General features: G+C 43.6%; 2 protein-coding genes across 2 annotated transcripts; one reads left to right on the top strand and one right to left on the bottom strand.

The window, feature by feature from the left end:
• The first annotated feature begins 2,157 nt into the window (after nt 1-2,157).
• On the top strand, nt 2,158-5,097 carry LOC137593901 (proteasome subunit alpha type-4). The gene is made up of 9 exons (XM_068313000.1): nt 2,158-2,222; nt 2,899-2,929; nt 3,216-3,258; nt 3,357-3,519; nt 3,674-3,751; nt 3,823-3,911; nt 3,991-4,121; nt 4,583-4,706; nt 4,817-5,097. Exons 2-9 carry the CDS (start codon nt 2,927-2,929, stop codon nt 4,972-4,974), a joined length of 789 nt encoding a protein of 262 aa, XP_068169101.1. The 5' UTR covers nt 2,158-2,222; nt 2,899-2,926; the 3' UTR covers nt 4,975-5,097.
• Nucleotides 5,098-5,941: 844 nt separating this feature from the next.
• oaz2a (ornithine decarboxylase antizyme 2a) lies at nt 5,942-13,984 on the bottom strand. Its single transcript, XM_068313578.1, is given in 6 exon segments — nt 5,942-7,428; nt 7,513-7,598; nt 7,929-8,086; nt 9,296-9,376; nt 9,378-9,444; nt 13,788-13,984. Coding segments are annotated over 6 exon segments (630 nt in total). The 5' UTR covers nt 13,895-13,984; the 3' UTR covers nt 5,942-7,297.
• Between the last annotated feature and the right edge of the window lie 2,336 nt (nt 13,985-16,320).

The raw sequence follows: 16,320 nt of genomic DNA, 5'->3' as shown, positions 1-16,320 counted from the left end.
TCTTTTTCTCACCCTGTCAGAAGCGAGTCGGGCCGTTTTTACGCTTTACGTTCCGTTTGAGAATAAATCCTCCGAATGTAATTTAGACAGGATGGAAAAAATACTAATGGCACATTCAAGGCACATCAGGATACATCAGATAGCCAGATATCTAATCAATCAATCGTCACATGTATTAGGTCGTCAGTAACAATTTCCCTATGATGTCATAGATATTAGTCATCAGATATGGTCAGTCATGTAGTTTCCAAGTTTTTTTTTATAGGCCCGAAATTCCCCAGGTTTCCTAAATGCAGCAGACTGTGATACGCTGGCGATGCATCCGAGGTGTACCCTGCCTCTTGCCCATTGTCAGCAGTTTTAGGGTCCAGCAGACACGGATGGATACATGGATGGATGGATGGATGGATTCAGCAGAGGTGCAGTTAGCCAGCAAACCTTTTTAGCATTAGTGATTTTTTTATTTAATTTTTAATTAATTTAATTTATTTTAAATTTTAATTTACTTTATTGATCCCTTTGAGACATTATTGTGAATGTTTGCTGGTTGAGGTTTTATAACCAAATACACATGGAGGTTACGGGATAGCATGTAACGCTAACGGTTCCTGTGTCGTCTTTTTTTGCAGGATCCCATCAAATCGCCTCTAAAAGTCGACCCCCGACGCCGGGACCCAGATAATGCTGACATCAGCGTAATCCCCTCAGGTGATCCCGAACAGTTAGCGTCCAGACGAGACCGGAGATAGCACTCATCCATCACCCCGCGCTAAGCCCGCATGTCAAAACAACGTGGCCAGAAGGCGTCATGGGCTCGGCTCAAATGTTAAAAACGACCTGGAGAACAATGTGAGAGCTGCTGTTAGAAGATAAACATGTTGGAGGAGATCTAATGTCTGCAGGCGGATCCAGTGGGATCTGCGAGCCGACGCCGGGGCCAACAAAACAAATCAAACCCAGAATCCTCCTCTTCTCTGAATAAACACTGTGGTATCATGGCTTGCTTATTGCCGCGCTGCAGCTGTAAACTCTCTGCTTCCCTGCACCAGTCCTTTGAGAACAATGTGAGGATGTGATTATTTTTGATAATCTGAAAGTAAGCTGCCAGTCTGTGGAAACGCTCCAGTGTTTAACCGAGGGAACGACCGCAAACAAGAAGCAAAGAGGTTTGTTTTACGGAGTTTAAGTACTGAATAACTGTCTTGACTCATTGATGAATCACCTGGTGCTCATCGTATGATCATGAGAGAATGTGCATTCAGGGCTAGAAGACTTTGCCAGTGACAGATCATAAGCTTTGGAAAACACCTCTCTGGTTTGAGCCTCAGCTCTATAACGATGTTAAATAAAACGCCTTCCTTCACCCTCCTCTGCTCGGAATCCATGATGGTTCATGAAGTGCTGAAAAAAATGTAATAAATAAAGGAATGGCTAGAAACGACCTCCACCTGACCAGACAGGTCAAAGGTCAGACAGGTCAGAGGTCAGGTTGGGCTTCTATAGCAGCAGGGCTCCAGAGCCGATTTACAGCTCAGGACACATATCGAGGAGTTCTGCATTGAATCAGGCTATCCTCATCTGTTTATGAGGTTAGTTCCACACAAAGGGCAATAAATTAAAGTATAATACAATAAAAATAAGTAAAAAGGCTTCGATAAGTATTCACATTCAAGACAGGAGGTCCCCCTGGTGGACAGAGAGATGAATTACACATATGAATCATTGTTAAGCATGACACAGCAGAGCATCTATTTATTTATCCATTAATTTACCATTTCCATCCATCAATTCACCTCCTCATATATTACAACGGTACCGATCGGTAATCGATCCGTTCTGTCTGAACGCTGATCCGTTCATACGGTACCAGGGGCCTGAAAGAACAGACTGCGTCCTCATTTCATCACATCTGGACACAGACAGTCAAACAGACGTGGAAACACACGGTTGTGTCGAAATTAGGATTACTTCTAATAATTATATTTCTAAAGATATAACAGTAATAATTCTAAATATAAAGATTTGGGATTCTAAAGAGTTCGAGGATCCCTGTTAGAGTCAAACTGAATGTTTTTGTTCAGGCTAAACTGTCCTCCTCTCACATTTGTCAAGCCCTCAAGAGCAGCCAATCAGAGGCAACGTGAGGCGGGTCCAACACCAAGTTAGACCGACTCCTTTTCCTGACGTCATCAATACGCGCCACACAGTTAGCTCCGCGAGCGGTAAGTGTTTCATTTTTCCACAAATTACAATTAATACTTGTATCCCGCGGTGTTATAACGTCCTTTATTTCATAGTGCGTCATATACAATATTTACTGAAAGAGTTTCGTCACTAATAAAGGATTTAAAACCTGAGTCTGGGCCGATGAAAAAATTGTGTTGATTCATCTTCATCCGGTGAACTGAGCATCTATGTGACAGTAAGCTAGCACCTGTTAGCTAGCGCTAGCCAAACAGCTCCTGCTATAACAGGAGCTAGTGCTAATCAAACAGCTCCTGCTATAACAGGAGCTAGTGCTAATCAAACAGCTCCTGCTATAACAGGGGCTAAAGCTAAACAAACTACGAACCGAAACTATTACAGCCATAGTATATAAAGAGCTAACGCAAACCAAAACCACTTCAGCTGTAACAGGAGCTAATGCTAACCAAAATGACTAAAGCTACAGTATAACAGGAGCTAATGCTAACCAAAATTACTATAGCTACAGTATGACAGGAGCTAATGCTAACCAAACCACTTCCGCTATAACAAGTTAATTACTTTGAGAACGTGTTAGCTTGCTGTTACAAGGTTTATGATAGCTAGTTTTTGACTTTGAGTTTCACTTTCACTCACACACCCCCTTATTCATCATAAAACACTCATACGGATTGTTTTTATCGTCCTCACCAGTTGGAAGGTTGTCCTAAAGTCTCCAAAGATGGTGAGTAAACCTTCCTGACAGCATTTAACGCGTTGTTTTTCTTTAAACTGATGTGTTTCTTAGCTGTCCTCATCTTTTTGCCTTTGGAAGCGTTGTGGTTGATAGGATGTAAAATTTCCAGTTTCTTATGATGTAAGGTTTTCTCAACTTGGGAGTTTAGAAAATGACTTCAGTTTATTTATTAAAGTTCTTCTTGAAGAATTTTGCACGTTTAATTCTTCCTGAAGTTAAAAAAAAAGTGCTGTAATGAGTTCTGAATATCGTAAAACTAATTGTTTCCTTCCAGTCCCGTCGATATGATTCCAGAACCACTATCTTCTCACCAGAGGGTAAGAGTTCTGCACGTTTACCCTGAAGGCTCAAAGATTCCAGTTTTCTGTGGCCATTGTTTTATGAAGAAGTCTGGACTCTTTTGCATCATTTTCAGGTCGTCTGTACCAGGTGGAGTACGCCATGGAGGCCATCGGGCACGCCGGCACCTGCCTGGGAATTCTGGCCAGTGATGGAGTGCTACTGGCGGCTGAGAGGAGGAACATTCACAAGCTGCTGGACGAAGTGTTCTTCTCCGAGAAGATCTACAAGCTGAACGAGTGCGTCAGCTTTCCAATACAGAAAGAATCTTTTAAAGGGGCATGAAGTTGTTTTGTAAATCAGTTTCAGCTGGAGTGAAATATTGCTTTCTTCAGTGTTTAAAAGCCAACTTTTGGGGATGCATTGATTTAACTTCGTCCTCTTTCCTTGCAGAGACATGGCGTGCAGCGTGGCAGGAATCACATCAGATGCTAACGTGCTAACCAATGAGCTGAGACTGATAGCACAGAGGTGAGCTGAGGTGAAAATGGTTGTGATTTCTGCTGGTTGTGACACCGCATGAACCTGACGATCCGTTGCAGGTACCTGCTGCAGTACCAGGAGCCAATCCCATGCGAGCAGCTGGTCACTACTTTGTGTGACATCAAGCAGGCGTACACACAGTTTGGAGGTACGAAACATCACGGCAAGAAGCCGACCCCCGTGTGGTTGGACATGACGACAAACCCTGTGTCTGTGTGTCCTCACAGGGAAGCGTCCTTTCGGCGTGTCGCTGCTCTACATGGGCTGGGACAAACACTACGGCTTCCAGCTGTACCAGAGCGACCCCAGTGGGAACTATGGGGGCTGGAAAGCCACCTGCATCGGGAACAACAGCGCTGTGAGTCTCACAGGAGCACTTTTAGTTCCCGGATCAGTTCTTGAATTAAATATCCAGAATTACAGAGTCACAAAGTCAAAGCAGGAAGTTCAGGTTTAAACATTTTATCCCAAGGGAGGGTAGGGGAATCATAAAGGTGCTATTCCCCTTTCTGACACTTGATGGCGCTGCTGTGCAAGATTTAAACAGATGTGACCTACTCAGTTCTGACTCCTAGGGCAGGTGATCTACTCAGTCCTGAGTCACGATGGCTCTGGAGACCCCAGTGGGTCTCCTAAAGGCTGCACATAAAGCATCATGGGCATCAGACCCACCTCAATGCATTGTGGGGGGAAGTTTTTGTCCAGCAAGTCCATGTACGCACTTTTGGTTTAGCATTTCCTTCTATAATTTCTGTTCATCCTGCCGTTTTGTCTGTTTTTTTTTCTGTTTGTCTTCTAAGCATCTCTGCTTCTTTCCAGGCAGCCGTCTCGATGCTGAAGCAGGACTTCAAGGAGGGAGAGATGACTCTGTCAGCAGCGCTCGCTCTGGCCGTCAAAGTTCTCAACAAAACCATGGATGTCAGCAAGTTGTCTGCAGAGAAAGGTTTGGATTCGAGCCCACAGAACGTAGAAGAACTGGCTTGTCATTGTTTTTAAAGAGCGACACCTCTTTCTCTTCTGCCGCTCCCTGATCCTCGGTCTCTGTCGTTTCAGTGGAGATCGCCACCCTGACCCGTGAGAACGGCCAGACCTGCATCAAAGTGCTGAAGCTGAAGGAGGTGGAGGAGCTGATCAAGAAGCATGAAGCCGAGGAGGCCAAAGCGGAGAAGGACAAGAAGGAGAAGGAGCAGAAGGAGAAGGACAAGGAGTAGCCACGCCCTTCACCAGTTTCATGTGTGTGTGTTGAGAACGAATGAAGGTCAGCGCGGATGTGAAAACCTTTGTGTGTGTTTGGTTACTGTTATTTCTTAAAATAAAACCAGGTGATGAATACATACCGGTTGGCTTTCTGAACTTGTTGGAATCAGCTCAAAAAAACTCCACCTCCAATTCCATTCATGACCACAGCTCAGACGATCTGCTGCTCAGGCCTCTGCTGGAGCGTTCAGATCGGATTAACCGCCGGGTCGGTTTAACGCTGCGTGTTGGATGCAGGAAGGCGAGATGAGACACGCATTGGCGTTTTCGGGGAAACGCTGCTGCTGAGGTAAGTTTATGTAAAGTCCTCAGATTAGGGTCAGGAGGCGACAATCTGCTGCGTCTTTTAGCCTAGATTAGTGACACCGCTTTTAACGGCTCGCTTTCCCCAGAGCGGCGTGACATAAGCAGAATCACTTTCACCAGGCCTGAAGTGGATTTCATAATACTGTCAATAATAATGACAGCTTAACGCTCAATGAGGTACAGCATTTCTATAATACCTTCAAACACATCCATAAAACGACAGTCATTGAGCGCATCATCACACGAGTCGCGATTTGTCCAGAAGCCTGCAGGCTGACTGAAAGTCCCGTCCTAACCTGCTGCCGTTTGACCCCCTCAGGGGTTGGACTCAACCCCAGCTGAGTCAGCGACTGGCATCCCCACCCACTAAAAAAAACAAATGTTATTTTATCAGACCAACATATCCCTTTCCAGACAGAATGAAACCGTTTATAAATTTATTTCCTGGTTTGTTTAGAGTTTTATCATACAGAAGTTTTGTTTATCTCCCTCTTGTGTAGTTTCAATTGTTTAGTTTGGTTATTTGTGTTGTTTCCTGTTGCAAAAGTCTTTTAACAATCACAAGAAGAAAATATTAAAACACTTAAAGAATAAAAAACAAGCAGAAAACACTGGTTTACATAACCAGATTTGTCTTTATTCTAAGACAAACATTTCCAGAGTATACAAGAGTGGATTGTCATTGAAAGTTTTCTAATTACATCACTGAGAAACATGAATCCCTAAACAGTAAACAATTGAGAAATATACACACATAAAAATAGACCTCTGAGAATCATTTGACATTTCCAAAGAGCCTGAAGTCGGGGCTCGATCAGTAGCGAGGACGAGGACTCATTTTGATCAGAACACATGCAGAGGAAAACCCGATCCCGATCCGCTACACGCCGCCGCTCCGAAGCGTTCAAGGTCCGGCCGGCGTGGGAATGTCGGATAGTATTGCTTTACATACCAGGTTAAAATGAGCTGAATTCAAAGACGGTTTGAACGAGACAGAATGAATTCTTTGGCGTTTCAACTTTAAAAACCACAAACTGCCCAGAACCCCCGCCTCCCTGTGGTTTTACCCCCATTGCATATACAGAAATCACCCGGGAGGCGCCACACGGTCCGAATCTGCACAAGATGAAATATCAGTAAGACTCAAGAGTAGAAAATATGAACATTGCACTCGCCTCTTTAGGCAACAACAGCCTGGGTTCAATCGACCGGTCGGGGGCGACTTCCTGCCTCTCGTGGGTTAACGTCGAGTCAGAGGGCCAATCCGTGGCATCTGTTAAGGGGTTTCTAGAACACAAAAATGCCCCGTTTGCTGTGTCTTGTGTAATTTTTAACCTTCCAGGAGCTGCAGACGGTCTTGACTTGAATTTAACACTGACCAGGCACAAACCGGGCCTAGAACCCCTCCCCTAACAATCATTATATGTTCTAACATAAAGTAGCGGCTTCTTTCAGCTGAGTTAGCTCGTGGCTAGCTCCTCACCAGCAGCTAGCCGCTGGGCGTTGGGTGTGAAGGCTGTTTCAGGTACAGGAGGGCTTCAGGACTAAACGTGTTGGAATGATGTGAACAGATGCTCTGATATCCGCCGCCTACGCTACAGAGCAAAGTAACATTTTATCGACCGGATCAATCCCACAATTCTCTGCTTTTAGCCCGACAGACATCGTCTCTGTCCTCAGGAGGTTGGAGCTGCTGAATTTTAAACGCAACAATCCAACGTCTCTTGAACGTTTCGTCGACGGCGCCTCAAACAAACAAAAACAAACAAACGCTGCGGCTAACAGATGAGCTAAGCAGGAAGGAGAATCCAGAACACATAAAACGAGTTTGTTTGAAGCTACGCCGCTCTCGGCTGAAGTGGATAAAAGAAGGCGCTGCCTCCCGGTCAGGGGTCAGAACCGATCTGATGGTTTGGGAGAGCAAATAGGGGGGAGGTGGAGGTGTAGGCAGGCGAGGGGAGGCTGCGGGGGTCACTCCTCGTCTGAGCTGCTGTTGTCCAGAGAGTAAACCATGAAGGCCAGATCGGGCCGGGCTGGCACCAGAGGGCTGCCCGGCTTCACCATCTCAAAGCCCATGTACTTGAAGGTCTTGATGATGCATGCTGGGAAGGAAACGAGGACAGAGGGTGACGTTCAGGATCATCGCGACCGTTTGATTGATTGATTTCAAACTGAACTGGACTTACATCGATCCTCTCTGCTTTTATGGAACCACAGGAACACGTAGTTAACTTTCAGCTTCTCCTCAGCGAACTCCAACAGCGCTGTCAGCCTGAGGAAGAGGAGAGAACAGAGAGGGTGAGGGTCAGGGTGAGGAAGGGGGGAAGCCATGATCCACACATCCCTGTTTTCTCTTTACATAATTATGCAATAGCGGCTTTCAAACCGGTTCTGTGCTCGGAGAACAAGAACACGGCACCGTTGTTTTAATTACAGCCACCAGAAGCGCTGATTAGCATCTGTGTCATCACCTTAGAGCAAACCGACAGTTTTACGTCACTGGAACCTTTTTAAATAAAGCTTGATGGATTTTTTTTTTTATTCTGTGGGGACAAACATATGAACTCGAGCCCTGGTTTGTTTCATTTCACGTTGTTCTCACCCCTCTTTGCTGCCCTCTGCCAGCGCCCCGCCAGGAATCTCCAGGTAGAGGCTGTCTTCCGATAGGGCCGTATCCCAGAGGGCCGAGCGGCGCTCACTCAGCTGGTAATGGAAGCGGAGGAGGGAGGGGCTGGCCTGTGTCACCGTTAACTTGTCATCCTGCAGGGGAGACGGGAAGGATTCAGTTTTGAGACTTCAGACGTGAAACCGTTCAGACACAAAACGTGACACAAAAACTCGACATGCTTTTCTTTTGGTTGTGTTTCAGCTTCATGAATCAAACCAAACTTTCGCTTTAAATGTGTTTGTCGACCCAGCAGCAGTCTTTATAAATTGTGGCGTGTAAACATTTGAATCACGCGACCTCGTTTCAACTCAGACGAAAGTTAAATGTGCCAAGTGTGAGGCGGCGTTCTGCCAATAATTTCCTCCACGTCATCAACTAACGGAGCTCCTTCCATTTTATTCGTCCTGTTTGAAGCAGCCAACTGCGTTTCATCACATCTGTCTACTGCTGAATGCCTGCAAGAACTCTTGATGAGAACTCTTAATTAGAGCCCTTATTCTGAGAGCTTTACACACAAGACAAGCAGCTGCTAACAGAATGACAGCACGTAAAAACGAGCTACTGAACGCCGGCGGGGCGGATACTGTCGCCTGATTGGCCTCAACAGAACGTGCCCCGCGGCAGCCGATGAGGAACCACACAAGAATCTCCAGCGCTACCTCCCATCTTCACTGGGGAACCTTCTGGGTTCTTGTCTCAACTGGAAACGAACCAGCGGCGGCGAAATGAAGCAAATCGATCCAGTTTGTGATCATTTTCAGATGAGAAATCAATACTAATCAATACATTGAGATGCAGCCTAGAATATTTGTGTTTAACAACCTCTTGTGGGTCGTTCTGCAGCGGCACACGACGACGCAGTAAAACCATTTGTTTATGGGGAGGGGAGTTCTCCCTGGGGGGGTCCTGTGGTCGGAACCGATAGGCCCAAACAGGCCGGGACACCTGGACTAGCGGGTGAATTCATTTGTGAATTAAATCTCCTCCAAATGCAGACGAGTCACGGAGAAATTACAATAATCTCTAAGCTATAAAAAGAGTGCCGCTCCCTTGTTTACAGTCAGACCACTCTCTGACGGATGAAGTTATTACCTACAGAGCTGACAGCTAACCGGAACAGCACGTTTTGTTCCACATCACATGATCCTTTCAAGCAATTTAGGTTTTATGGGTTTGTTTGGATTTCTATCTCAAAATGAACATCCTTTAAAATGTCAATCCGGGCCACAGCCCAGCCTCTTCCAGTTTAACGCCGAGCGTCGCTAGATGTACGCAGCGTTGTGAAGAAGAAGGGGGCTCACCTTGTGAAGCAGCGCACCGAGAGAGTGATCCCTGCAAGTCCCTCGCCCACCCGGGATCTTCAGTTGTGGGTGAGGGACATCAGGAACACCACAGAGGCCCTGGAGCACGAGGGATGGAGCTGGGCTGCCGGGATCCCACTAACCAGGAACTGGAAGGAGAAAGAACCAGTTAGTCCATACTGGGAGGTAAAAGGTTTTCTCACTTCTGCTTAATAAAGGGAAACAACTCCTCAGAAATGAGCTAAGTGAACAGAAGCAGGAACTGTTACACAACTACGGCTGAACGTTGGTACAGTCGATGGGACCGAACCAACTACATCTCTGAAACGATGGCTGTAAATTCTTTTTGGTTTCCAGATGGTGAGAAATTTCTGACTCATAAGGAACTCATCCGACATCTGATGGATGATTGGAAGCAGCCGATTCTGCTTTGGACCGACAAATGAATCACGCAGCTCAAACAAACTGTCAAAAACGGGTCGTTATCAAAAAAGTTCAAGGCCAGCTTTAGTTGAGTCTGCCAGATTAACACATTATCCTAATCCTGGGGCCAAAATCAACATAATAATGCACAAACAGGCTCTCTGAATGTTTTAGTCCTGAATCCACCGTGAACAGTCGTGTTCATGCAGAACCCGCAGCACAGACACATTAAAGAATGCCTGTGATCCATAACAACGTTCAAGCAGTCCCTGATGGATTGTGCCTGAGCGCAAGGAACACATCAAACAAGCACATGATCTGTAAACACCTCTGAAAATAGCTGCCGAGGCTTTCTGGGACACATGTGTGTGTTTTGAGTTACAGCCCAACTGGACTGGGTGCAGACATGACGGCCCGACCCGTCACCAAACCGAGAGCGTCTCCTGACATGTTCCAGTCTTACTGTACCAACCAGACCGACCTGTTCTCCAGTCCACGTCCATCTTACTGCACTGACAGATCGGCCATTTTTGTCGCAGCAGGTGAGCGGTTCTCCCTGCAGACAGAACAGGTAACCCAGGAACACCTGATATGCGTAGCGACTGGAACACAAAGCTCTTGACACCACCTCTTGAGATTGCACGCAGAATTTTCCAGTGCTGACACAATACAAGAACATCTGTTACTGTCGGGTTTTCTCTGCACAAAGCACACGACCGGGTGGAACACTAGACAACCGAAACTCTTTATTCATTCCACAAGAACACGACAGATTAAAACTGAACAGGTAGCACACAGATGGAGGGAGAGATTAGCTTTTTTTCCATCTTTGCTTTCAGAGAATGACAGAGTCTGTCCTCCACTGAAATGCCAGCTTGTTTTGAAAGGCAACACGTTCATCCCCCTTCATTACGAGCAGCCCTCCCCATCTGACGATGCCGCCCCGAGCAGGAGCAACCTTTAGCTACTCCAGAGGGTTAGAAGGTCACCCTAAAAACAGAATATAGGTTATGTCTCTACTTGATGGGTAAAACACACTTTGTGCATCAGCATAAAGGCGAAGCCTGCGCTGTGCTTGAATGCTGGCCAGGATTTAATCATCTGCGTGTTGCTGAGCGGTTCAAAGATGTCAAATGAGTCACAGTTTGACTGTCCTGGCCAGGGAGGAGGGTGTGGATGCACGAAAAACATTTTAAATTTTGAAGGATCAAAGTTTCCACAACTGGCCATTTCTTCCAGAGACTCAAGATGTTTTTGGATCAGATTCAGGTGGATTGTTTTGGGGGCGGTTGAACACTGGAGTTTGGCTGATGGCCAAGGAACACACGACTCAAACAAAACAGGAAGTGCTCCGTTCGGTCCTCCAACAAGACCAAAACAAACCAAACCAACCTGGAACACTACCACTGTCAGTTAATCATGAACAAAGGGACAAGCTAAACCCGTGACTGGTGACATTTTTAGTCTGTAGATGAACTTATTGCAAGCAGGACAGTAAACAGATGACCTCTGACCCCTGCTGAACCCCTACTGGAGTTTGACAGAAACAGGACAGAAACAAAAGCTCTGGATGTTTCTACATCACATGTTGCTCTGACCCCTTTGAGATAAATGGAGGTCAGGCTGCCGGGTTATCAGGTTCACCACGCTCTCTGCTTTCTAAGACAGAACGCCAACTTTTGACAGTTTCTGATTTGAAATTTCACCGTCAGCTTTTAAATCGTCTCTCAGACGTTACCTTTTACATGTGACCACTGCTTAAACTTTAGTACTTGATTTTTATACATGTAAACAAGTTTGTGTTACCATTACCTCTTTTTTACAACTACTTCCAACTGTTTTATGTGGGACTTCATTAATTTCCTTCATTTTTTTGAGACGTCCAGTATCATTTCTTTTGTTACAGAAAACTCACACCATCAATTTTCCTTGAAAGTTTAAAAGATAAAGCACAGCGGTAACACATTTGCAAAGCTTCATAAATACAGAAACTGGAAAACCCATTAACCTTTATTTTTTTAATTTTTCTTTGTGAGGCTAAAGCAGTGGATGAAAACAAATTAATGACCTTATTGACAAAGCACTGAAGTGTAATGCATGTAATTACTGTACTTGTTCCAACAACTTCAGCCTCGGCACAGAACAACAACAACCTACTCGTCTAAAACCAGAGGGGGTGTGTCTGGCATCTCACCATCTGTGCTGGCATTGTAACACCAGGGCAGGACAATTCCACGTCCAACGTGTTTCACGTGACACAAAGAAATAACTGAATAATTACAAGAGCAACACCAAGATATGTGCCCAAAGTGTCATGGGTAGTGTCAGGTCCATGGAGCCAAAGTAAAGTGAGCAGTTACAGCACACAGACCTAAAAAGATACCCCTACAATACACCTCTATTGTTCCACCCATTCTAAATGTTGTCAAAATACTGAAATAAAACAGTCTTAATTTTCTTATTTTTCTAACACAACTGTCAAACAAAAACAGAAGCTGAAATAGTTTCAGCTTGTCAAATATCAATATTTGCTGATCCCAAATTGATTCATTGTTATTTGAATAGTGGCAAAATACAGATTCTTCTCTCTATTCAATAAAATCAACAATGCCTCCCTGAGAAAACACAGCCTTTAACATGCAGGAAAAAGTCAGACGTGTACAGAAACAATACTCCTGGTTGGTCTTGTGAGATGTTAGAGGACATGTTAGTGGAGCAGATAATATTCTGCCTGCCAAGTGACATTTCTTTGGTTTTTTTATTAATTTATAACATTCAGTAGCTGGAGCGATAACGACAGCCTTGCCTTTTTTTTGCTCTGAATGCAAGGGCCTGTCTGGCTTTCTGCAGCAGCACGAGTCGCTTTAAATCCTGTAAGTGACTCACAGCCTTGGAGTTGGGGACAAACGCTGATGCTGACAATTCCTGCTGCCAGCTGGGAAGTCGGGAAAGTTAATGTGTAGCTACGGAATGGAAAACACTAACAGCACTCTGATTTACAAATCTTCCACTGCCACAAACTGGAGCACTTGCGTGCACTCAGGTAACTATAGTTAGATGATCCTGACGCTTCTGATTTGCACCCTCATAACCCCCCCCACCCCCACCATGAGTGATGAATGAGTGGAGGGGAGTGGGTTATGTAAGGAGACAGATGTAGGCCAGTGGATGCCATCAGCTGACAGGATCATAACAGCCATTGAGATAATATGGTCTAAGCATCATTAGATCTGATGAAGCTTCCAGGTGAATGACAAACATCACACCTCTGGTTTGACACAGATCTGGACAAAAATACACAGGATGCTATTAATCCACTACCCACGGAGTAAGAGAAATCTCCAGTACAAAAAACCCCCTACAGATCAATGTGACACTTCCACGATTGCACAACTGGTATTTTAAGTTGGAAACTTTGTCTCGGTTGCAATACAGCGCAAACCAGGCAGCTGCAATATCAAAATACTGATAAAAGTTATGTATTTGTTTATCCTCTAACTGTTCATTCTGCTAAGGTCAGAGGCAGAAATTAATTTAAATTTTCTTCAGTACGGAAAAACTGACTTTTGCACCTCTGATCACCATTCCTCAACACTTTTATTCATTTTATGTAATATATACAGTAAAACCACCTCGCTGGTCGACAGTGAACTTGACAGGAATAGCTTTCAGCTGCGACGCTAGTATAAAAAAACAAAACACAGACATCAAATTCAAGAATCCCGGAAGAAAGCGACGCCACAAAAACAAAAAAGAAGATGTTGCCTAAAAAGTTTTCCATTTGTAATGGATTTTCAGCGTCCGCCATTAATTATGTTATTCATTTCAAACAGTTCCTGTTGAATTATTTTCTATTTAAATTTAATTTAAACTATCCAGGAGTTGGTGTTAATTTTATGTCGCAGTTATTTTTATATGTTTAACGAGCTAGCTAAAAGTACAGTCAAACTATTTTAACAGGATAGACTTCATAAGAATTTAAAGTTGCCCCGAAATAAAACATAAAGACGTCACAATAATTACGACAGATGCTAACAATGCTAAAAAAAAAATATTAGCATCTTCCTACCTTTCCTCTGTGTTCAGCATATCTTCGTAGAAATTCGACTCTTTTGGTATTTTATGAGAAACGAAACAATGACTATTCAATAAAAACTCCACAGAAAATTTCACCATCCGTAAATCTGACAAAACCTTGCTGGAGAAGTTTCTACCGTGAACGTCTTTTATGCTAACAGAAAATAACTTCCACACTTTCGAACAGATTGCCCGTCTCACGGAACGCGACGGGGTATTTATAGCCAGCAAGGCATCTTGGGTAATCCAAACCAGGAAGTCAGTTCTTTCTGACACGCCCCCTGAGGAAAGTAAACGAAATGATCAAGAATATTTTCATAATGGGAAATTATTTAGATTATATGTTGACACGGGCTGTATCTATTTACTGAAAGATTATATATATATATATATATATATATATATATATATATATATATATATATATATATATATATATATATATATATATATATATATATATAATATATAATATTATTGTTATTATTGTTGAGGTTATTGTTGTTATTATTATTACTAATATTATTATTTTAACTTTAACACTGAGTAGAGTATCAGTTTCTCTTATTTTGGTCATTAGATGAAATAAAGAAATATGTCAACACAGAATTGGAAAATAAAAGCATCTAGAAGCACCCCATACAAAGCATCACATATTTTGTTTATAAATTCCTATAATAGGAAGATTCAAGTTACCTGTAGCTGGAACTTAACAGTAAGGGAGCGAAGAAACATTGATGGTAATATATGTAACAGCACCTATATCTAAAGTTAATGTATACTTCATGCTTGAGATCCCCCTTTGTATTGTAGTTTTTCAATTTTGAATATGCTGCTTGTCATTCAAGATGAAACTGGACTGAACACTGACTTTATACTAGTGCAAAAAAAACAACAACAAGCCTAATCATGTCCAAATGAAATCGAGAACAAACACCACCAGTCCTCACACGAGGACACAGATAACAAGTTTGTTCAACTCTCTTCTCTGTATGAGGCTTCTGTGAGAATATGAACACAGAGGAGGATTTATCAGTAGAAATATTATTAAATTGCACCACTGTGTCCACAGACATCAGATGGATAAATAAAAAACCCCAAAAAACTTGAACAGGGGGTCATTTTTCTCCTTGTAAATGGTCCCTTTGTCCCTGCTGAGGTCACGTTTTGGTCCAGACTCTCATCTGGAGTCTGAACACAGACACGGTTATATAAGAAGCAATGGAAAAGGGTCCCTGTGCCAAACAGATTATCAGGTTAGTAACAAGATAGCCAAGCAGCCACTTGATCCTGGCACATGACGACGTGTGGCTGCTATAGGCCTGCTGCCTGTTAGGGTCAGCAGGGGATGTGGGGGTCACTGCCAACCTGACCCCCCCGATGGAACGGAACTGTCTTGGTGGAACAGCGAGTGACCCCCTCTGACAAAGTCTGTTCTGAGTAAAATACAGGAGCAAACAAGGAGCGACTCCTGGTACAGTTAGCGTCTGAAAGTAAACTGGACATGTTCATACAGATCATGAACGGAGGTGATGTTAAATTATCCTGAAAGGATTAGAAGTCAGCAAAAGAACAAACCTGAACCCATTTAGACAGCTTCCAGCACCGATATCACTAAAAACTGAAGCGATAAAAGTGTTCCTAACATAAAAAGTTGGGGCGCACAGAGCTATAAATTTTGACAGGTGGGCCAGCTGAGGAGCAGATGGACGGAGTGTTTATTCATTTTAATGCAAACGGCATGAAAAACCATCACTGTATATAAAAGGTTTTGGCCTTTAACAGGCAGCAAAGGCTTAAAAAAGCAAAACATATGCAAGGCTTAAAAAAAACCTTGCAAAAAAGCCTGTAAAAATTATTTTACAGCTGCATTTATTTCATAAAATTAATGATATCGTTTTTAAACAAGTTTGGTGGGCCTGATTACGAAGCCAAAGGGCCGTAAATGGCCCGTGGGCCGTAGTTTACCCATGTGTAGACTACAAGGTACAGTAACAGAATTCAGTTTGAATAACTTCAATGAAACCCCCCAAAATTTGAAAAAAATACCTTCAGGTATTGATGTTAATAGAAATATTAAGATTGGAGTTTAGAGTTCTTTGCATAAAATGAAAATATAACGATTTCAAAACAGAATGCAAATGCAGAAACATATCAGATGTGTTTGTGGATCCTTTTCTCATTCTTTATTTAGTCATTATTTGGTCCTTTGCCTAAACAAGCTTCTTAACCAAGCAGAGCAGTAGATTGGGGGCCTATTTTTCCCCCTGGGGGTGTTGAGGGGGCTGTAACAGGACATTTTCAGTTCATAAACACCGAGGACAAGGTTGCATTCTTGACCTCATTCTGCGCAATGCCAAACAATTTGCTGAGCTGTCGTTTCCATACTGACCCCTGCGTGTTGTTTTCTGACGAGTCGTGTCTGTTAGCACACGGCAACCTGGAAAACAAACCGGCCTTCAGTGATTTACTGTTTTGAAGGGTAAGAAATCTGAACTTCTAGTTTCCACTTGAAGATTAAGTTC

This window comes from Antennarius striatus, chromosome 4 (assembly GCF_040054535.1).
Source record: "Antennarius striatus isolate MH-2024 chromosome 4, ASM4005453v1, whole genome shotgun sequence".
Classification (NCBI taxonomy): domain Eukaryota; kingdom Metazoa; phylum Chordata; class Actinopteri; order Lophiiformes; family Antennariidae; genus Antennarius; species Antennarius striatus.
The sequence above is the reverse complement of the archived record's forward strand: the minus strand, read 5'-3'. Positions and strand labels throughout refer to the sequence as shown.

What these genes read in the sequence shown, in the direction of transcription:
- LOC137593901 (XM_068313000.1), top strand. An exon ending in CACTATCTTCTCACCAGAGG is followed by an intron (nt 3,259 to 3,356) that starts GTAAGAGTTCTG and finishes CATCATTTTCAG; the next exon opens with GTCGTCTGTACCAGGTGGAG. An exon ending in AAGATCTACAAGCTGAACGA is followed by an intron (nt 3,520 to 3,673) that starts GTGCGTCAGCTT and finishes CTTTCCTTGCAG; the next exon opens with AGACATGGCGTGCAGCGTGG.